General features: G+C 36.6%; 1 protein-coding gene across 6 annotated transcripts in view; it reads left to right on the top strand.

Annotated features, from left to right (window-relative positions):
* PTPRZ1 (protein tyrosine phosphatase receptor type Z1) overlaps positions 1 to 23,001 on the top strand; it is a 178,006-nt gene that overhangs the window by 59,694 nt on the left and 95,311 nt on the right. For all 6 annotated transcript variants that reach the window (XM_067042270.1, XM_059073956.2, XM_059073955.2 and 3 more), the window contains one exon: positions 2,476 to 2,541. In XM_067042270.1, coding sequence (XP_066898371.1) covers positions 2,476 to 2,541 — 66 coding nt within the window. The remainder of the gene's footprint in view (positions 1 to 2,475; positions 2,542 to 23,001) is intronic.

Raw genomic sequence — 23,001 nt, 5'->3', positions numbered from 1 at the left:
GAGAGAAGGCAGAATCAAGTCTGAGCTCAACACTGATGAGGCAGAGGGGGTAAGGTTTTTTACGAGCTAGGTTGAGCCCCAGGGTAAAAGTAATGCAGGACATGAGAGGAAGTCATAGGCCATCTGCATTTGCTAATTGTCTCTATTCAAAGGAAAAATAAGCTCATATCGTTATGACAGGAGGTAGTTTTTGCAACTTGGAGCAAGACACTGCACTGGAAGTTAGGCTTCTACCCTCCCCCAGAAAATGGGAGATAAGGGTGCTTATTTCCTTCAATGGTTACATTTCAGGGAGACAGTTTCCACATTCTTGAGAAGTACAGTCCTAGTTGTAAAATTGGCATGTGGCTAATAAAAAGGATTTACATCTTAAAGGAATAGAGAGAAAATTTATATAAGTTTTCTTAACTGAATGCTGGAAGAAAAGGGAGGTCAAGAGCCTAGAGCTAGGAAGTAGCCTGTCTAAAGTTTAGTCAAGCTGAGGGGAACTTTAAGGCCATCTTGGTCACCGTACAGTAGAGTATTATTAGACAATAAAAAGGAATGCAGTACTGATATATCCTACAACATGGATAAACCGTGGAAATGTTAATTATGCAAAGTTAAAGAAGCCAGTCACAGAAGGCCATGTATTGTGTGATTCTGTTTTTTAGAAGTATCTAGAATATCCAAATCTATAGAGATAAAGTAGCTTAGTGAAGGTAGAGATGGGGTAGGGGATGGCAGCTAAAGGGTATGGGGTTTCTTTTGGGGGTAATGAAGATGTTCTAAAATTGTTTGTAGTGATAATTGCACAACTCTGTGAATATACTAAATGCCATTAAATTTCATGGGTGAATTGTAAGATGTGTAAATCACATTTCCGTAAAGCTGTTATAAAAACAAATATTTGTTGAAATGTGCTCCACAGCCAGTAGAATATTTACCTATATTTATGGGTAATGAAATTTTTAAAACAATTTTTTTTTGTTTTCTCCAAGCTAGGTTTTGGTTTTGAATAATCTGTGGATTCAGAATGGTGTATTTCTGGAAGCTGGCCTGCTTTTAAGTTTTTATAAAATATTTTAGTGTGTATTACCATGTTCTACTAATCAGATTGTATATAACATGGGAGAGACAAATAATTTCTGAAATGTCCTTGAGATATTTGCCTCCTTGAAATTGGGAGCTGTCAATAAAGAAAAAAAACACCTGTGTAGAGAGAATAAGAGGAAGTAGAGTCTGTCTTCCCAGCTGATGAGAAAGATCTATCTATCTATATAATGTGTATATATGCATATGGAATGGTATGGTATAAATAAATCCTCACATTCAAATGAAAGCTATATTGACAGAACCCCAATTTATGAATAAGTAATGTTCCACACGTTCATTTGTAAACTAGCTGTTTGTAGCCTTTTCTTCTCTCTTTTTTTTTTTGGCCACGTCATGCAGCTTGCAGGATCTCCGTTCCCAGGCAGGAACTGAACTCGGGCCACAGCAGTGAAAGCTGAGAATTCTAACCACAAGGCCACCAGGGAACTCCTGTAGCCTTTTCTACACAAATAGTTTTGTCAACACTGATCAGGTTCCAAACCTAGTTCGCAAGATTTGTTTTGCTCACAGTGTAGCTGAAATGGAGTACTAGGGTTAACACAGGCTGGGATAAAGGTAGCAATAGCACAATGGCACAGGAAGGAAGAGGATGAATCATAACATCCCTGTTTCTTGGGTACAGGAATGACTCCAGGCAAAACTTTGAATTGTGTGGAGTGAGACTTTGGCTTCCATCCATTTTCTTTTCTGTACCCCTTGTCCCATGTTCAAGATGTGGAGCCTCTATCTCTAGGTCATGAAGCATCTACTACTTTTATGGTACTCCAAGCTTCCCACTGTATTACCTCATCAGGCATCTCTGTTCCTACACCATCTAACACAACCTTTCTCCCAGCCAACATACACACACGCATTTAAATTTCCATTTCTTCAAGGCAGCTAATTTTGTTTTGCATTGTAGGGAAGTAAATTTTGAAAAGGTGGTAACCTCTGGATCTCCTAGAAAGCATTTACAGCTAAAACTTGGGTTGTAACCTTAAAAGTATCTCTAATCTATAGGATTTCAAGTATTCAACTTAGGGAATGGTAAGAAAAGTCTGAAGATAGGACAAGCTGTCCTTTCTGACCCCAGTCTCACTTTGGGATGAAACCCTCTAGGTTGTTCCTGCTTTTCACAGAATATTTTCTTTGTCTCTGTCTGAACTTTAGCAGTTTTTAAATGTGCCCTGCTAAAACTCACACTAATTACCAGAGCATGGACAGTGGAGGCTATAATGGTGGCAGTTGGAATTGGGAGGAGTGATTGAGAAGGTGACGTAGAAAAGAGTAACCAAGGACCATTTATGGTATGAATGATGCTTTGGGCATCTTATATATTTTTTTTAATTTGCACACATATTTTTTTCTATGCATTGATCAATTGGTTTTTCTTGGTTGTAGATTGGGCTTATGGATACTACAGACAACAGAGAAAACTTGTTGAAGAGATTGGCTGGTCCTATACAGGTAAATATATTAGAATATAATGAAATTCAATGGAAAATTTTATTGTTTTTGTATCTGTTTTTATACGTAAAAGAAAACTTTGTAGCTCCACACATCATTTTAACTTAGCTACATGGGTATGCAATTAATCACTAAAAATATATCACATGCAAAATGTATTCTAGTGATTTTCCATTAGCAAGTTTGTAGTTTAGAGATGTTGATCTCAGACAGAGCTATATTTGAATCTCAGATCCACACTAGCTATGTCTCCTTGGGAAAAATGGATAACCTAATTGAGGTTCAGTTTTTTCATCTGTGAAATGGAGGGTTTTTCTGAGCATTAAATGAGATAAATGGAGTTGGCATAGAGCCTCCTTGTATATAGAAAATTCTCAATAAATGTTCACTGCTATTTTTGTTATGATCACAGTTCAACAACTGTGATTTAACAAATATTGACGGGAATCTTGCTTTCAAAAGGGGTTTCCTTCTGAATTACCGTGCTGAGTTAATGGGAATCAGGGTCTAACGTGATTTTGTATGATTACCAGATGTGGCTTTGAGCATCGTGTGTAACTGAAGTTGGCTTTAAATAGTTATATCCAGAAATCCTGATCAGAAACCTTAGGAAAGAAGAGAAGCTCTAGGCCTGATCAGATGAGCCTGGATGGAACCTAGAGGGAACATGACAGGCCTCATGACCATCTGAGATAAAGCTGAGTAGTAGAGTTGGGTACTCATTAGAAATAAGATTGGGTTAATAAGTCGGGATCAAATTAAAAGGGCTTCAACAAGAGCCTAGCCAATTTGGACTTTATTTTATAGATGAAGGGCAGAAGCATGATGAATTTTGTAGCAAGGCATGCATTTTCTTTCTTTTTTTATTCTTACTTTAAAAGTAGAAACTTAAAAAAAAAAATTCAAACACAATGAAGAACATAAAAATCACTTTTTACGCCCACTGGGTACATCCACTAGAAAATTTGGTATATTCTTTTCAGACCAGTTTTTATTATATTATGTTTATATATATTTTTACATAGAGTTTTACATCCAATTTATTCTGGAAATTAGTTTTGAGCAGTGACAATTCCTGTTGATCCTGGTACTTAATAGTCCATTGAATAAATGTTTCATTTTTAATCATCCGATTCAAGCTGTTCACTGTTGAAAGAAATGGTGGCAAATAGATGAATAGGTATGTCTATATTTTTATCATTTTTTATTAGAGAATCCTTGATATGCCATTATTGAGTAGAAGAAAAGAAATGCTCTCAAAATTCTTGATACACATGACCTAACTGCTTTCTAGAGAGCATATATATGCTTACATATAGTATAAGTAAGTGACTACCCCACTGAATAAACCAGGATTTAATGACTGTCATTTTGAAAATCTTCTCCAATTTGACATGTTTAAAAAATGACATATTGTTTTAATTTGTTCTGTTTGATTACTGCTGAAGTCAGGATTTTAATTTTTATTAGTCATTTGTATCATCTTTTCTATGAAATAAGTTAAATTACAACATGGAAAATAATCAAGATACCCATCAAAGCAGGAAAAATTGAACAAATTAAGGCATATCTAGCCTGTGGATTACTGTGCAGATGGGCATATGGTTGTTCTATATGATATTGTATAGAAAGACTTGCTCTTAATTTACCCATTTATAATTATGACCTATATATTTAACAAATTCTGCCTTATTATTATTTTTTTAATCTTGAGAAATATATAAAAGTAAAGATTCTCCATAACTCTAGGCCATTTTTAATTATTTAAAGTAATTATTCTTTTTAAAAAATTTTGTTTATGTTTTGCTCTTATGTACTTAATGTAATGAACATCCTCAAATTCTATTTATTTGAGCAATTTTTTTTCAGAAAAAATGGACTTTAACAAAAAGAGAGTTGTTGGATCAAAGTGCCTGCTTTTAATATTAATATATGTGGTCAAATAAATGTGGTCAAATTTTAGAAATTTGTGGTAATTTATCCATTTCCCCACATTTTTACTCACACTAATTTAAAAAATCTGATCAACTTGTTTGACAAAAAGTAAAATCCGATTTTTAATTTGCTTTTATCTAATTACTTAATTTCTTAAATTACCCCAAATAACAGGGCTTAGGTTAGGATTTTGGGAGGATATATGGTAAATAAATACTACCTGAAGTAATGGTTAAGTGAATAAGAAGGGTACACCTGAGTAAATACTATAAAAAAAATGAACAATCCATTTATTTATCCTAAACAATTTCACTTTTGTTTTCAGTAAAAGTGTGTGTTACATTCTACTTGAATAAATTCGTGTCTTACTTTCTCTGGATTTAATTCCAGGCTCTGGACCAATTTTTCTTTATTATATACATAACTCATACAACCTAAAGATTTTAAACTAAGTTATTTTGAGTAAAAAGTATCTTTTAAGTATCTTTAAACTATATTTAAGATTTTTTTCAGTATTTAAGGATTTAAACATAAGAGAAAAAATACCTTTAGTCTGACCTTATTAAAATAATACTAGAGCTATAAATAATATTAACAATAAAACAATCCTTAAACAAGAACAAAAAAATAATATATAACTGTTGTAGAAAACTTGATACATAAAGATGTTCATAGAATAAAAATCAGCTGGTTTAGTTTTGTTAACATCTACCTTCCTAGTTTGAGGTGGAACTAAAAGCAGGTTATTTTACTTTAACTGATGAACTTTTAAACAGAGAACTCATATATTTACAAATGAAAAATAAGCTTTAATGCATCCTTCATTCTCCCTAAACCTAGAATCAGAAAATGGAGGACCTGTAGCCTAGGGAGAGAGAGGGTTACCATTCTCATCACCCCAAGCAAGGGCAGGTGTATGAGAGGTGATGCTGCCTGTTTCCAGCAGCCTGAGGTCCTTGAGGTTCCTGAGGGTGCCTCCTCAGGGCAGGAGAAGACAAGAAGATGGCAGTTTTACTAGTAGCTTCTGGCAAATACCACCATGCATATATTGTTATCTTAGGAGGCAGCCACAGAGCTCTTCCTTTTAATGGGCTAATTGCATGTAGACGTGGCACCTGAAGAGTCACTAGGCTTTCATGGATGGATCTATGCACAGACAATGGACAGTTCTTTGCTTTATAATCCAGTTGCATCATCCTGTTCATAACTTAAGGCCTATTGGCTTTAGCTCCTTTAAGAGACAGTCTGGTGATCAAAGGGATAGATTCATTAAAAAGTGTCATTTGCTATGGGAGGAGGGGTGGTAGGTCTCAAAAGGGAATGTTCCAGAGTTGAGGTGAGGGTGGAAGCTTACCAAAGGATCCTAGGAAGAGATTAGAGTTTCAGCTGAGGACATTTTATAGCTGCTTAGCTCAAGCTGAGTGTGGATTGATTATTTTGTCTGAATTCCTAGAGCATCAAAAAGAAAACAAACTAAAGCCTTTATCTAAATAAGCATATCTCTCCCAAGCAAATCACACCAAAGCCAAGCATTTTAAATGTGGATTATTCACCATTAAGTATATTATCTCTTTTTATTTTTAGTACAAATGTAGATAAAGGTTGGTAGTCTTTTCAATTTCTATGATTATTATTCCACCTGGAAAATGAGAAACTATATGTGCTAACTGTGTAAAATTTCAGGATAAATTAATTTTAAGATTCTGAAATTTAAGTAATTGATGAATGGCTGAAGTAAATTGGTTTTGACCACACATAGTCCTAGTTTTGTTCACAGCAGTTTATGTTGTTGAGCTACTTGTCAGATTAGCTGCAATCTCAGAAGAAAAGACCTACGCTTGAATGTTTGTATATATAGAATTCTATTCATAAAAATTACTAAGACCATCATAACATCTGTCTGTAAGAGAGCTCGTTGTTTTCCATAAGCCATTTTAAAATATCATATGAAAAAATATATATATCATATGGCACATCAAACATGATTTAAATGGAATCATTTAAGCTAAGGTTGTTTAAGAAAGATTACACAATTGTAATATGTGAAGAAACAATAAAAATCCTTGCTGGCTACCAAATGGTTGGAGAAATAGAGGGTGGAAGGGGAGGAGAAAGTATTACTCCTTCAGTTGTGTTTTTTTTTAACATAGGTCATAAACAACTTTTCTATTCGGGATATATTCTATAATTATGTTGAGAAATGGCAGGGTTGGTAAATACAGACACCAGTCCCATTTTTAAAGTTATTACAAGATGGTGAGCAAAGTTCGTTTGTCACTCTGCAATGAAAGAATGAATTGTAAATCTGGGAATGTCAGCATTAAAATGCAGTTCTTTTCTTAGTAACTTCATTTCATGTAAGGGTTTCATAAAGGTTTCTTCTGAAGGTTTCACATAAGGTTTCTTTCTTAACCTTAAATTTTCTATAACAATGCCTGAACAAAGACAATTCAATTAAAAAAAAAAAAACTAAGTCATTTGGTCTTTTTTTTTTTTTAATATCATGAACACATAGCCCATAATGATCACATGAGATTAAGATCGTCTGTTTGAGTTGTTAGACCTTTTCACCTTCAAGCAATGATAAGATCATCAGAAATGAATGGACTTTCACTGCTCTATTCTTAGAAGTAGTCACTATTGAAATGTAGTCTTTATTTCCTGGAAATTAAAAAAAAATTATTCTGTTGGTTCTTTTTCACCATACCTTAAGACAACTTGAAATTGAAAATTTTGTATTGATATATTCTCAAGTGTTCTTAAACCCAGACACCTTTAAAGTTTTAGCTAAAGGGTTGCATTGGGTACAAGTTAGAAAGGCCACACAGGAGTCCCAATTAGACACTTGACTGAATACCTTGGAAGGAGGAAGTCTCTGAACGCTGAATTGCTTTCTGCTTCCTTAAATAGAGTATCCTGTCTAAACAGTATTTCCAACACATACATAGACTAGAAGATGCTACTTATGGAAAACGAAAGAACCATAATATAAGGTTGTGTATTGTCTGGTTTGATGTTTGGCATTTATTTTTGGACCATAGTTAGGTTTAGTAATTTTACTTCTCTTAACCTAGGAGAAAGTAGGCCAAAGGAAACTCAGAAAGAAAATTTGAATCTACCTTGAATAATGACTGATTTCTGGCTCATCCAGCCCTCTCTTTACATCTAGAATCTGAAAACATTTTTAACATATGTTTTCCTCTGAATCATCACTCCTTATCTAAAACAGACTGTTCATTTCTCATTTCCAACTTAAGAGTGAAAAGGCAAGTTCTAGAACTCCATGTGTAGAATTACCTCATTTTTGTAAAATATTATATGTTTATATGGGCATAGAAGAGAGGCCTGGAAAGATACACACCACCCTGTTGGCAGTGGTTACCCCTGAAGAACGAGACTATGGAGGGCCATAGGAGGCAGGAGAGTATCACATCTTATTGTATGCTATTCCTATTTCGCTACTTGTTTAAACACGTATATTGAAACAAAAGGGTTTCAACTTGCTTCTCTTAGTTTTAGCTAAGAAGGGCAAGGTAGTTGGATAAGGACCACAGCTTTGCATTTTCACCTGTCAGAATGTAGGGTCCCTGCTAAGCTGCAGTGAGAGGATGCCACAGACATCTAATCAGAGCACGAGGTCATGTAGAGTCAGGCTGTCTGGTCATCACTAACATTCAGACTGACCAGGCTGTTTAACTGCTCTGTATTTCAGTTTTCTTTCAGTAAATAGTTTTTAACAATGACCTACCTGATTGTGCATGAATCAAATCAGTGTTTCACATTGTTGTAGGAAACCTCTTTGAGCCGTTAGGCTACAAATCCAAGTGATTATTATGGCAGTGTCTTAACTTGAGCCCAAACAGATGAAACAGGTCGGGATGTATCTGATAATCTCACAAGAGGACTAGAAGGGGTTGTTTAAATGCATACTATAGACAGGTATTTCCTATCATTATACATTTTTAAAAGTTTAGCTAAGATGTATGACTGAGCAAACTTTCCCTATGCTAAATGTGATGAGTAGAGCATGCCTCATTGTAAAGGCCGAATAGGTTCAGTTAAATAATCTAAAACTTAGAATTTATTTCTCTGCAACTATCACTTTAGTATGGAACTGAAAAAATAAAGGTGTGGCTACAGGTTAGCATTACAATTAAATAATCATTGCTGAATGTATCTAAGAGTAAAACAATACACCAGTAGTATTCCCCTGTGAGTAGAGCTGAAATTGCACACATTCTCTAGCTCAGCCTCATGACCACCCCTGCTGACTTTACTTGGCAGTCTTGAATGGATTGGACAAGTCCCTTAGCAGCTCAAGATGAGAACATCTGGCTGTTTCTCCTTCTGTCTGTGCTCAAATGTCTGGGCTTAGTGGCTGGGTGTACTGTTCTCCCTCCCTTTTCTGGACCTCCTTTATCTCACTTTCTGTGTTTACTCTGAAGTGCCCTCGTTCATAAAATTCATCTTTCAGCAAAAAAAAACCAACAAAAAAAACAAAACACCGAGAGAGAGAGAGAGAGAGAGAATATTACATGATTAATTTTAAAAAAAATATCTAAGATCAGACCACAGTTTGTGTAATCACACAAAATTCATTTAAATATTTTCAACATTTAGGCAAAATATCATTGCAATTATTTAAAGTTGACCTATGTCACCTTCTTATTTTATGAATCAGCAAAGGCTGAGTGCAAGGCTTATTTACCTAGTTTCCTGTTTTCTGTGTGGTAACTCTGACTCTTTAAACCGAGGATTTTCAAAGAGCAAAAAGATGAAGAATATGTAAGTGACTCATTTCTTCTATTCAGAAAGATTTCTTATTAACTGAAGCAGAGAATTATTGTTACAAAAAATTATTTTGAAATATATTCAGATATGTTTAGGACTGATTTTCTTCCCCTTTATCCATTGAATGTATGTATGTATGTATCTATATGGCTATCTCTCTATCCTGCTACCTATGAATACAGGTCTCTCTTTTAACCATGTAGTATGTTTTGTTCAGGTAAGAGATGCTTTGGGCCAGAGCTAGGACTTTTCTTGGCTGGAATGCAGAGGATCTTAGAGGTTCTTTGTGGCTTCTGGCAAACCAGCCTCCAAACTGTTATAGACTGTGCAGGGACCATCTTAACTATCACAGAATATTCTGGGACACTTAACAGCTGCCCAGATTCATTCCTCAAACTGTATATGCCTAGGGTTCCAAGGGGAGGGAAGCGAACTTGAACCCTATTTAGAGGTAGATTCAGGGTTGTATCTAATAACCTAGGGAGGTGGGCTTGAAGGAAGGCAGGACTGAGAGAGGCAGTCGGGAACCCCTGAGAAATAATTATCGTGACTGAGGAAGAAACCTGGCAGCAGAGGTTGAGTGCAGAGTGGAGCCTGGCATCAGTGGGACCAGCTTCCAGGTTCCCTGTGATGCTCCTGGCTGTTTGTGGGGCTACTCCCCACCCAGAGGCCCCCTCACTCTTAAATGTCTGTATGCACTGTCCTGGAAACAAAGAGCTCAAGCAACTCCACTGTGGGCTCCTTCTCAAAGAGCCCGAAATGAGAAGACCACCTGGGGGTTCCCAGGCAGACTCACAGGCAAGCCAGCGGGAGTGCAGGCATCCTGTCCCATCCCCCAGCTGCCCATAGCCAGGGAGGTGATTGACGGTCTCTAGGAAGGAGCAAGCAACCTTGAACTTAAAATCAGATTCTTGTCTACTCAGGCTAAACTTTAGTCCCTTAGAAGATGCTATGCAGCTCTAATTTAACAGATTAATTTTTTATTTTTTTTTTATTTTTTGCGATACGCGGGCCTCTCACTGTTGTGGCCTCTCCCGTTGCGGAGCACAGGCTCCAAACGCGCAGGCCCAGCGGCCATGGCCCACGGGCCCAGCCTCTCCGCAGCATGTGGGATCTTCCCGGACCGGGGCACGAACCCGTGTCCCCTGCATCGGCAGGCGGATTCTCAACCACTGCGCCACCAGGGAAGCCCGAAAGGGACTTTAAATTGAGATAAAGCATAAGTGGGAGCTAACTAAGCCAACATGGGTGAAAGATTGTTCCAGGTAAAGAGAGCGGCCATGCTAAGCTGTGGGTGAGAGAGAAATGGAAATCGCTATGCCCCAGCCTCTCTAGTACTCTTCCTCTCTGGACAGAAAACTAGGAATGTGATGAGAACATTCTTCGGGCCCCATGAATTAATTCTGGTTTAACTGCTATCCTATCCAAAATTCTAGATAATAAAATTTATACCATACTTTGATAGGCAATGACTTAAATTTTAAGTGATTGACCTATTTGTATTAAGGGATGTTAGGCATAATTTTTCATCACTGTTTTAGTTAGTAAACTAAGGGAACTGGAACTAGTGAAAGAGACCCAAAGAGGGGGATGTTAGGAAGGCAGGGGGAGGGAGAGGGTTTTACAGAATCCAAATGAAAGAGGGTTTCAAGGAGACGGGAGTAACCATGTCACATGACTTCACAGGGCGTGCAAGCTGAGATGAAGATTATGAACCTCGTCATAGTCTAAGGAAGCAGGTTTTAGTGGGGTTTCCTTTGCTATTTTGTCTGATAAGTAACAGGGTCTGGGGTCAGACTATCTAACTGCTTAGCTTCAGAGTGGGCTCCATAGGCTCTGCCTCTTTTATTTCCTCATCTGTCAAAAGAGCTAATACCTCAAAGGGTGCAGCAATGAGTGAATGAGTCAGTATATTCATAGCACTTAGAACAGTGCCCAGTACATATAAAGTGCTCAATAAAGGTATTAAAGTCAGATCCATTTTCTGTAATACTCAGGACTTGTTTTGTACCAGGTTAATATCCGTCACACTGTTCTCTTTAGTACAGATGCGCTTATATTATTCTCCTGTTTGAATCCCTTCAGTTGCTCCCTATGACCTACAAAATGAAAAATGGACTCTTTACTGCACCATAGAGTGACTTTCGTGATTCGTTTCAGCCCACCTATCCTGTTCTGGCCCCCATAATGATCTTTCCCCCTGCCTTCTGCTGTGCCAGCATTTTCAAAAGCAGGTCTCTCTGATTCTAATCATTCTTCACTGTTTTGCCAGAATTCCAAACCTCTGCGCCTCCTTTAAGAAGTGAGGCCTTCCTGATTCCTGCTGCCCCCAGGCCAGTGCAGATCTCTCACATTCCTCCCGTGTCCTCCCCTTTGTTGCACATAACACAAGGACGTGGCAGGTCCCGTGTTTTATTCATCTTTCCTTTCGCATAGTGTGGCACATGGTATGTACCCTGCAGGTATTTATGCCATGACTGAATAAAGCTGAGACATGATAGTGTTTTCATTTTACAAATGGAGAAAGAGAGAGGATGTCACTCGCCCAGAGTCACAAGCTGAGCAGCAGACTGGAAACTTTAACCTGGGTCTTGACTCCCAGGGCTCTTCCTGAGACTCCTTATGGCCACATCTAAGTCATTTGTTTCAGTGATGTGGGTTACAACACAAAGCTGTTAGATTTTTTAATTATCGTGTAGATATAAAAAAATGCTGGTTCCAAAGCCATCGTGTTTGGTATGGTCTTTTTGCTTTACGCATGTGTCTTTTTATTGAAAAGTGGAATTGTGGGTGCCTTTTATTTTCATCTCTGCTTGTCCATATCTTCTAGCTTGTCTACACTAGATATATATTTGTTTTATAACCAAACGGGGCTTAAACGTCTATTTAATATAATATAAATTTATTTAAATTAATTTTTATTCTATGTGTGATTAGCAAGTTGTTTTGCGTCACAGAAAGTCTTCTGCTTCTGAGTATTTCCTCACTGCATATAATGATCTAATGGTTTATGTATCTGAGGGCCTTGTATCTGGGTCTCTTCCTACTTGGCTGTAGCAGGTGAACTTCTTTACTGATCAATAAAGTTGAAAATACTAGAGTAGTCATCTGTATCCTTAAAGAGTAGCTAATATATTGTAATTAGTGTGGAAATGGATACTGTTCTCTTAGAAAGATGACCATATCATTATACACTTGCATTTCACCCAGACTCGATCATCTAGCCAGGATTCCATTGAGCACACTTAAAGTCTCACACAACTTGATTTTCTTCTCTCTTGTAGTTGCAGTATATTCACTCTGCACTCGTTTCACAATCGGGATCCTTATCCTAGCTCAGTGAGAATCAATTTCCCATAGTTGATTGTCTGAATCACTGCCAGCTCAGTCACATTATCTACATCATTCACCAGAAAGTATAGTTTTTTAAAAAGTCAGGACAATTATGCAGGTGACCTGGAGCCTTGATATGTTCTCAGAATGTGCTTCAGAGCAGACACCCTCCAGGAGCTCACATTCTTTTGCACATTGATCGACAGTGTTGCTGACCTATAGATCAAAGGATCCCCCATTCCAATTCCCCTTTTTCTAAGTGAGCCTCTATTGACGTGAAAGAGTTCATTCTCTTTTGGAAGGAGAAGAGTTCATCTTCAGAGAGCAGCGTCTGTTGTTTCCTTTTAGCAGAATAATTACATCTTTAATTTCTGTGGAGATAGTGAGGAAAGCCAGGTCGAGATATGTTTATGTGTCTTCAGAGTAGATTTGGGGAGAAGATTCTGTGACTTTTAACTATGATCCTTTACCCCCCAAAGTACATGTTTTGGTAAATTATAATAACTGTTCTATGCCTTTCATTTATGGTGATTGAGATTGCTTTTTTATGCTTCTTCAGCACAAGGAAGAAGGTTTGACTTAAAGTCCAAGTCTTATTGACGTGTTTTTATCCCATCAACATTTTTAAAAGTAAATTGAGTAGAAAATTAAGTTCGGGCTTATGATGCAAATTCCTCTAATGTGTCTGACCTTTGTTTAATCATTTATGAGTTATCACTGCAAGATGTTTATATAGGTTAGATACCACAGAGATCTAAGGAACTATATTTATCTGATGCTAATTAATTTGGCATTAAATAGTCTGTCACCTTCCAATTTCCTAATGTTAAGCAATTCAACAGCAAGCAGCTATTGGTCAGATAACTATTAAACTTTGTCAATTATATATATATATAATACGTGTGTGTGTGTGTGTGTGTGTGTGTGTGTGTGTGTATACGTATATATATGTATACACACACACACACGTTTTTCACCATATCTGGACTGTGTTAGAATAGATTACAAGACGTTGAAATTCACACATCTTGGGAGGGTTGTATGTTATAGGTTATCACTGAAAAATTATTTATTACATGTTTTATAATGTTAAAGTTCATGCTAAATTATCACAGTTGATTAGTGTATTTTTGCTCACAGTATGTGATGGTCCATCAACTAAAAATAACTTTTGTGACTGTATGAAATTCCTTCGCATTTAAATAACATTAAAAAATAATAAGATACTGGATTAGTATGGAATTCCATTTTCTTAATTGGATTTTTCCTAAGCTTTTACATTGTGCTCCTTATTTGAAAATGAATTTGCCAAAGGAGCAATTATAATGATAAAGTTTAACAAGAGCATTATATAGAGAGCTTATCATCTAAATCAGTGTTTCCTAAACTTTAGTGTGCATCAGAATTATCTAAATATTACTAAATAAACCTTACTAAGGTAGGATTGCTGGGTCTGACTTCCAGAACTTCTGATTCAGTAAATCTGAGGTGGAGGCTGTAAATTTAATACCTAACACTTTTCAGGTGATTCCGCTGCTGTTGTTCTGGGGAACCTCATCTTGCAGTGTCCAGAATCTAGATCAGTCTCCACTTACATTGCCTTCATTTGGGGAATGAATGAATGATAGAGTAAAAAAGAGAAAGCATATGTGTGAATACATTTACCCCCATGGAAGTGCTTTAGTTCTCTGGATGTAGTATATTGACATGAAAAAAAAATTATTATTGCTTCTATGTAACATATAATAACATTGTAAATGTTATTTTCAAAACCTGCTCTCTGCATCAGTAAAGAGAGAAGGTAAACTTTTGAACAGTTGTTAACACAACTTCCATTAATTTGTTGATTTAGGTAGGGCATCATTACCTACCTCAGGAAGTTCTTGGCCTGGGTGAGTCCAGTGGGAATCCCTCACTAGTGAGTCTGGCTGCAAGCTATCTTTTCCTTGAATTACTCTAGACACATTTATCTCTAGCAATTGCCAAGGAAAGTTGTTTTTCATAATCTTTCAAGAATCATTTTTTATTGACCTGGTTCCAAAAGATCCTGGGTTCTAATGCTATCCAAATGGTATTATTAGTTCCTTGATTCTTTTTTCTTTTCTTTTTAGTTTCCAAATTCCAGTCTTGCAGTTCTTCTAAACCATTACTGTTACTAACAATTTCCTCCTAAATTTTTTGGCTGTTGGTAATGTAATTTAGTGCTACCTTCACAAGTTGAAAAATAGGATTGAAATTTTTCCAGATTTTTTTTTAAGTAAACATTGTTATTCATTCCTTTTTTCAGTAGCTGTTTGGAGTTAAGTAACTCATGTATTTGTTACTTTTCAAGTCACTAATGTCAACTCCACAGGATAAATTATTTTACTACTACACATACAAATCATATTTTCCATCACTGGGCAGCATTTTGCTTGGAGTTTAGTCTCTTACCCTGGGGGATATTTTTGAAAGTTTTAATAGCTATATGTAGAAACTGAGAAAAAAAAATCATTGGTCAGATCTCATTATTCTAGTAGAAAACTTATTTGAAAATATTACAGTGGATGATAGAGCCTGAACTTGTTGGATAATCACTTCATTCACTTATTCATTCATTCAACACCTTTTAATTGAGCACTTCTTATCTGGCAGCAGAAAACAAACATCTGTAGGTAAAGGAAATGACTCCTAGTGACCTGTTAAGTTATGCTGCATACGTATGTATGGTCATGAACACTGAGTAGAGTCATTTTAGTTTATTATCCTCTGGAGACTTTCCAAAATTATAGGGATTACATTTATTCAAGTAAATAAATAACTACAAAATTTGTAAGGCCAAGACATTGTCTTATTTTAAGTATATATTAATTTTTGATAAATTTTTTAAATTGAAAGTTTGGGGAAAAATGTTTTTTAATTTACTTTTAACTCAGTTTTGCCCTTTGGCTTGGGAGGATTCACAGTATACCTCCAGGTGATATGAAAAGTCCCAATTAAGCCCTGCCTAGTAATGACATGGTCAATGTTGGGAACTCCTGAAAAACTACTGAACACAGCCTAGTTCTTACTGATATCTGCAGCCAGCCATATCTACTCCTCCTTTGCATCCTGGACCTCCATTCATCCATACCCTCGTGGCAGTGTGTCAAGCATAACATCTCAATCCATGTCCATTCCAGGGAGAAGAAATTCTCTCTCCCTTGTAAGCCATGGAATATCCCTCCGAGGTTAAAGTCACCTTCTTCTCCAGAACCCTGAGAAGAATGTTAGACTTAGTGACAGGGTCATTTTCTCAAAAGTTTGGAAGAAGTAGCTTGTCATTTTAGTCAAGTTCTTATCATTAAGCCTAGTCAAGTACCTTCAGAATAGAATTCAGTAGGGACCATGCCCTGATTATGACATCTCCTTCACCCATTAAAAGTTCTGCATCCCACCTAATAGTGCATGTACTATTAGATGTTGATCAGGAAGCTAGGTCATTAGTGACAGAGAAGCCTGAGGAACACTTGGACTCCAGTCTGATTATGAGTGGGCAGTGCTTGTTGAAGGTCCTCAATTTGAAATAAGACTTTTCATCCTAGTCACAGAAATGGGGAAAGGACCTAGTGTTTACCTACAAATACCTAAGGAACTATTCAACAGTATAGAGCCACTGTTCAGCAATGCGAGGATCTTTGCAATCCCCAACCCCCATATTGCTGTATGTAGTGATGACCCCTGTCATAGTAGTTCTAATGGAACTTCTTCTGGACTCTAAGGCCTATACCCCAAAGGACATGATGAGAGAGAATATGAGTCTGACAGGGAATTCAAAGCCTCCCTCCTGGGAGCCTGTGGAATGTAGGAGCTGTTTCTGTTCTACACTAATCCTAAAATCAGTTGCCAGGGCTCGTAATCATTTCTTGGAAAAGAGACTGAACGTAACAAGGTACAGAAAAGTTCCACAGAGTCTCCTTTAGAAATGGTGCTGTCCCCAAGATTTAAGGGTATTCTCTTAGTAGATTTGGGATATAGTAAAATGGTTACATACTGAAAGACCACCTTAACCCAGAAGAGTAAAATGGAGATTAACCCTGAGTGGTAGTCGGTAGGACTCAGGTTCTTCAAGACAAAGGAGTCCCCAAGTCCTAGTAGATAACTCAACATTTCCCATATAGAACTCCCTGGACCTCTGAGAAATGGGAGAATCAGGTTTATCTTTATAAGCCAAATCAACTTTGGGGGGTAAGGGGCCACTGAAAGGCTAAAGGGGCCTAATGGAACAGATGGCATTATTCTTGAAGGGTTCCCAAACCTTCAGCCTGCAGTCTCAACCCTCAACATCAGCACAGCCAGGCCCATCTTGCATACCTCACTTACCACTTACCAGCCCTCTCGATACATATACTGGCTTGGCCTTCTACTCCTTTAAGAGTCTGTTGCCAGCCTGCCAAGGAAACATGATTCCCTTACTTTGATTGTGAAGAGCCTAGTCTAACCTGCTTAAGCCTCAGTCTGTTTTTTAGATGTTCATCATTGCTAACCCTAGTCTCCTTGTACCTCTGCCTCAATCCCTATAATCTGGCACACAGGTCAGTTTCTTGCCTCTTACCTGCCTGTATCTTGCTAACTTTGTTACTGATTCTCACCCCACCCCTCATTAGCTGATGGAATTTAGTGTAAAATGATCCTTTTATTTTTGCCCTACAAATGTGATAGCCTGGTTGCCTTAGTTAAGTCTTTCTTAAAGGGTGTTGGACTTTATAAGAACACATAATGATTAATAATTTTCTATACAATTTTTCTTGTAAAAAGAAGAGATAAAATTTAAGTAAAATTATTTTTCAAGAATGGAGATGTCTCTACTTTTAAACATACTTAGAGTTACTTAACAGAATTGCCTTGCCAAGGGCATAATTTCATCTAATTAAAAATCTTGTATTACTTTCAGATCTCAACAGAATGATATCAAAGCACTCATTAAATATTACTTAACACAACTGCTTATATATCATATAATATATATGATATGATGTATGACATCTGCTTGTAAATTATATAATATATATGGTATGATGTATGACATATTCTTATATATTATATTGGGATTAACACCCTAATGTTTCTAAAATGACTTATGACTGCACTGCACTAACAAAACTGATAATGTGAAGTTTTCATTCCAGTAACATTACTGAAGAGTACCAGATTATAATTATATTTTATCCATGGTTAGTCCACTATATTTATTCTCTTTGATTTCATAATTTCTTATTTTTATATAACAAAGCTGTTAAAATAGAAGAATGATCATTTAAAAAATAAACCAGTTACGGTTAACCAATGAAAGCAAAGTGCAACTTTTATATATGTATAACTGATTCGCTTAGCTGTGCAGCAGAAACTAACACAACATTATAAAGCAACTATACTCCAATAAAAATTTTTTAATGTACTTCTCATTCTCAAATAAATAAATAAAATTTCAAACTTGTGATTTTTCTCCATCCCTAATAGACTGTGGAGCAGGTGTGCTTTGACTCAAAGTGGGTCTCTGAAACTGCTCCTTGGGCATCATTTCTCCCAAACAGCCCTGGTTCTCAGCCATCGCTCACGTAACTCCCACTACCCTGAGCGCCATCTTTTTTTTTCTCAACAGGACCTGCCTTTTAGGTAGCGCCCCATTCTTAGGAATTTTCCAGTCATTTGCTGTTCTATTTATCAACCTTTCATCTGACTGTGTAGACTAGACTGTGTAGCTGTCTGTCCTTGACAACTTCATCTCTAAGACTTGTTCTCAAATATTGTTTTTCCTGATCTAATGAACTGCACTCCGAGACAGTAATAGGAATAAATGAGTTCAAGGGAGCCCTCTCAGGGACCATGTTTACCTATCTCACTGCCTTTATAAGTTGTATCCTCAAAATAATAATTCCATGAGAACTGCAGGCACTGTGTCAGTTTGTAAGGGAGTTAATTTTGGTCAGCAAGCCTTTTTATGTCCTTCAAATCATAGCAGATAAAAGAATAGTTTCATTTTCATTAGAAAACAACATTTTGCTTGTTATTTCATGCTTTAACAGCTTTCTAGAAGCCATAAATCAAAGAAGTGATAACTGCATTATAGTTTCTCTAAAATTTGTCACTGTTTTAATAGGATGAGATTTCTATAGTGAGATTAAAAACATAGGTGCACAATATGTTAATTGAAGCTTTGGTTGTAATAAAGAAAATTGGAATCAACCTTATTGTCCAGCAATAGGAGAGTAAATAGCTGTGTGTGTGTGTGTGTGTGTGTGTGTGTGTGTGCAAGTATGTGTGTGTGTAAATAAGTTATAGTACATCCATGCTATGGAATATCATCCAGCCACTTTTTTAAATGTGGCAGAATTAGATACACTGATATTGAATGACCTCCAAGACATTATTGTTTAGAGACAAGAAAGTCATATCGACAAGTGTAACATGATTCTCATTTATTTAGAAAGATAAGAAGAAAAATGATTCCAGATATATGCACATATGTACAAATGCAAATGCACAGACAAAGAACTAGAGCACTTCCTCTCTTCTTCCTCTTCCCTTCACTTCCCTTTCATTTCATTTCTTCCTGAATGTTTCAGTCTTAAAGCCATTAAGAGAGGCCAAGCAAAATAAATGTTTGTGCCAGTGGAATGGTCAACCAAAGGCGGACTTACCAAGGCAGAGTATCAGGTGTTAAGTGAGATGAAGAGGGCATCCACTCAGATGATGGCCTGGCACAGGGAATCAGAGACCTATTGATACAAGGAGAATGTCACGTATGAATGTTGGATTCAACCAACCATAGATTGAAAATATTCAGAAAATTCCAGAAAGTTCCAAAAAGCAAAGCTTGGATTTACCCAGGTGCCGGCAACTATTTACATAGCATTTACATTGTACTAACAACTGTTTACATGACATTTACATTGTATTCAGTATCATGAGTAATCTAGGTACGATTTTAAATGTATGGGAGGATGTGCATTGGTTATATGCAAATATTACATCATTTTATGTAAGGGACTTAAGCATCCATCAGTTTCAGTATTCGAGGGGGTCCTGGAATCAATCCCCCATGGATACTGGGGGATAACTGTATACACCAACTAGTTAACAAGACTTAACTTTTTAAAAGAGGAGTAAAAGGTGAAGAAGGTTAATATGGAGTCTTTTACTATTTTACTCTATAGTTGTATGTGTTGCTCTTTACATTGAGAATACATGCAAATTTTAATTGTTTAATAGAAAAAAAGGGAAAGATAATATCACAGAGCCCACACATAAATGCCTACCAGAGCAGAAATGTGATTACACTAGTTTCAACTACTGAATTACCTCTAGTTTTAACTGAAAATTCAACTGGTAATTCTACATCGAGTTTAATGATTTTTGTATAGAAATAATTTGGGTTAGAAAATAATACAGGGCCCTCAGAAATACATCATTTCATGTGAGCATCCCTTTATTCAAGTCTGCCAGGAATTCTAATGGAAATAAATGAAAGTAGGATGTAGCAGTGAAAATTTGTTTTGTAACTCTTTAAGATTCTGTTACTTAGCCTCCATTAGAATTTTGTTTGCAAGGCCAAACCCAGACTAAACTAAATAGATCTGTCATGGTAACATTACCATTCTGGGTCCTAAATAAGTGTTTCCTTTTAATACACATATTGAAATTTCCTAATACGACGAACTGGGGCACATGAAATGGAGTTTCATGCTCCACTGAACTGAATTCTCTGCAGCTGCTTAGAAATGTTTGGAGAGTTTTAGTGGATTTATTAATTTTAGTGGCCCTGTTTCCCCTTACATTTGTGAAATGCATATTGCTGTACATTTCAGTTATTCCAAAAATGTGAATTCATTGATCTGCCTGCTTCACAGAGCACTCATGAGAACTAAGAGAAATGAAATAACAAGAATAATTAGAGGTGATACTCATCAATTTATTTATTCACTACTAGTCTCTGTAAATATAACAGTTGACAGACCGGATAAGGTATTGCTCTGATTAAGCTTCCATTCTATTAGAGAAAGAAAAACAAATAACTAAACAAGATAATGGCAGAGTGTGAGAAGTATTGTCAAAAGAATAAACAGAGTGATGTGATAGACGGTAGTTTAGCAGAAGTGGGAGGGCCTTTCCAAGAGGGGGACATTTCAGCTGACATATGAAGGAAGAGAAGACAGCCAGTGAAGAGGAGGCGGGTCAGCTTTTCAAGCAAGGGCACAATAAGTTCAAAGGCACTGAGACAAAAAAAAAAGAGTAGTGTGATTGAGAAAAAGAGTGAAGTGTGGTAATAAAATGGAGAGAGTACGTAACCTGTTATTTTGTGTTAAACACTGTGCTGATGTTTTTCCCTGTACTAGCTTTAATCCTCATAGTACTTAATTCTGTGAGGCTCATCCTAATATGAACCATATTTTCAAGTGATAATACTGAGGAGCAGAGAGGTAAAGAGTCCTAACTATAAAATTAGTCATCCAAGAGTGGTGAGGACACGATTTTCACCCAGGAAGTCTGACTTCAGAACCCATGCTTCCAACATTACTCTCATGCTATTTCCCAAAGAAAGCACCATACAAATGTAAATTACTGTTGTTATTATCATGATTAAAGTTTTAGTTATCTTTTATAGCTTAGAAAACTCATCTCTATTTCCATATTTCATTGCTTAAAGAATGTTGTGCCCTGCTATAGATGCCAGGCTTTACAAAGAATGTAGACAAAGCAGAGACTCTGGAAGAAGACCCTCTGGTTGGTAAAGAGTCTTGATATATGTGAAGCAAGTGTGACCCTATCGTGAAAAAGGTAAGGCTGAGGAGACTACAGTATCAGTATTCATATATTTAGAGGGACATCCTGAGGAAAAGTAACTAAACATTTCATATGACCCCAAGTAGATATAATTTGGAGAGAAATTACTTTTGGAGAGGAACTTATTTTGAAAGAGGAAATGACTTTCTAACAGTGAAAACAATCCAAAATTGGAATAAGCTATGCTGGGAGAGATAAAGAGACTCTAACATCAGAGATATTTAAGCCTAGGCAGAAAAACCTATTATTAAGAGTGTTGTATAGAGGATTCAAGCAATGATTGGATAATTGAACCAGGGTGGGTTTTCCCATTCCTAAGATTCTATGATGGATAAGCTATAGTCAGAAGCCAGGAGAGTCAGACTTGGCATAGAACCCCGATGCCAGATATAGGTGAAGAAGCAAAGTAAGATCCCAGACAGCAGGGTTGCAATTAAATACCAAAACCCCATTTTCTTCTCTAGTTTCAAGGGAACTAGTCATCTGGCTTAGGCTAGAAAGCAGGAGTAATCCTGTCTTAGTGAACAGGTACTCAGCTTTCTACATTTCAAAACCAATCATATCATCCCAGGGAATTGACCATGTAAACATGTCTTTATTAATTTACCTTTAATTCTCATTGCACTGATTTGTTTATCCATACGTCTTCTCCTCCTGGACCCTAGACTCACTGAAGAAAAACTTATATTTGTGTTTTCAGATCTAGAAGTGTTGCCAAAAAAAAATAGTAATGGAGACAACCAGTAGTAGACCCCTACAAGTCCAGAGAATAGATCAGAAAGTCGAAGTTGGATTTAGAAACATAACATGTTTGTGGCCAGCGTTCACTTCCCAGTTACCCATCAAGGTCATTGACATGTGCTCTTTGAACATGAAATGAGAAGACTAATTCATAAAATATATTTTTGACTTAGAAGATTATAAAATCCAAACTATTCAATGAAAACCATAATGAGTTATGATGGAATTGCATCTTAGATTTGGAATATTTTCTCCATTTGTTGTTCTAGAGGTCTGCCAAACAGAATCACAGTGAATTCGTTGAAAATAAATATTTTGTGCTAAGCCAATATGTTGATCGTTACAGAGATATGGTCTAGGGTCAGCTTCTCTGAAACTCCCAACATTTGGGATAGATTTCTTAAACCAAAGATAACACTGACTTCTTGGAATTGAGATGATTCCAACCTTAGCTATCTACCAGTGAAGAAAATGAAAAATATTTTGTTTGCAATACCTTTTGGTATTATTAGCATACATTTTTAAAGTTTGTTTAGGGGCAGTGAAAATGAGTGATTTATTTGAAGGGTTTTCCTAATTTGACTGTCTTGAACACCTTTTAGAAATGTGGTGTTTATTATTTGTTAATGGTGTATGCAAAGGCATGGATACCACATTAACTAAACCAGGGCAAACAGAGGAATTTGCTCTCCTGCACATGCATGGTTGACTTTTACCTTGTTCTTAATTTTGGCATTCTTCAGTATTAATTAGTTGAAGGTGTCTAAAACAGATGTCAGCTGGGGCCCCCCAACTTTTCAAAGATCCAGCTTATGTTGGCTTGAAAGCCAGCCTTGCTGCTTCATCCCCTCAAGTTGT

This window comes from Kogia breviceps, chromosome 9 (genome assembly GCF_026419965.1).
Source record: "Kogia breviceps isolate mKogBre1 chromosome 9, mKogBre1 haplotype 1, whole genome shotgun sequence".
Lineage (NCBI taxonomy): Eukaryota > Metazoa > Chordata > Mammalia > Artiodactyla > Physeteridae > Kogia > Kogia breviceps.
This window is presented reverse-complemented; position numbering and strand designations above follow the sequence as displayed.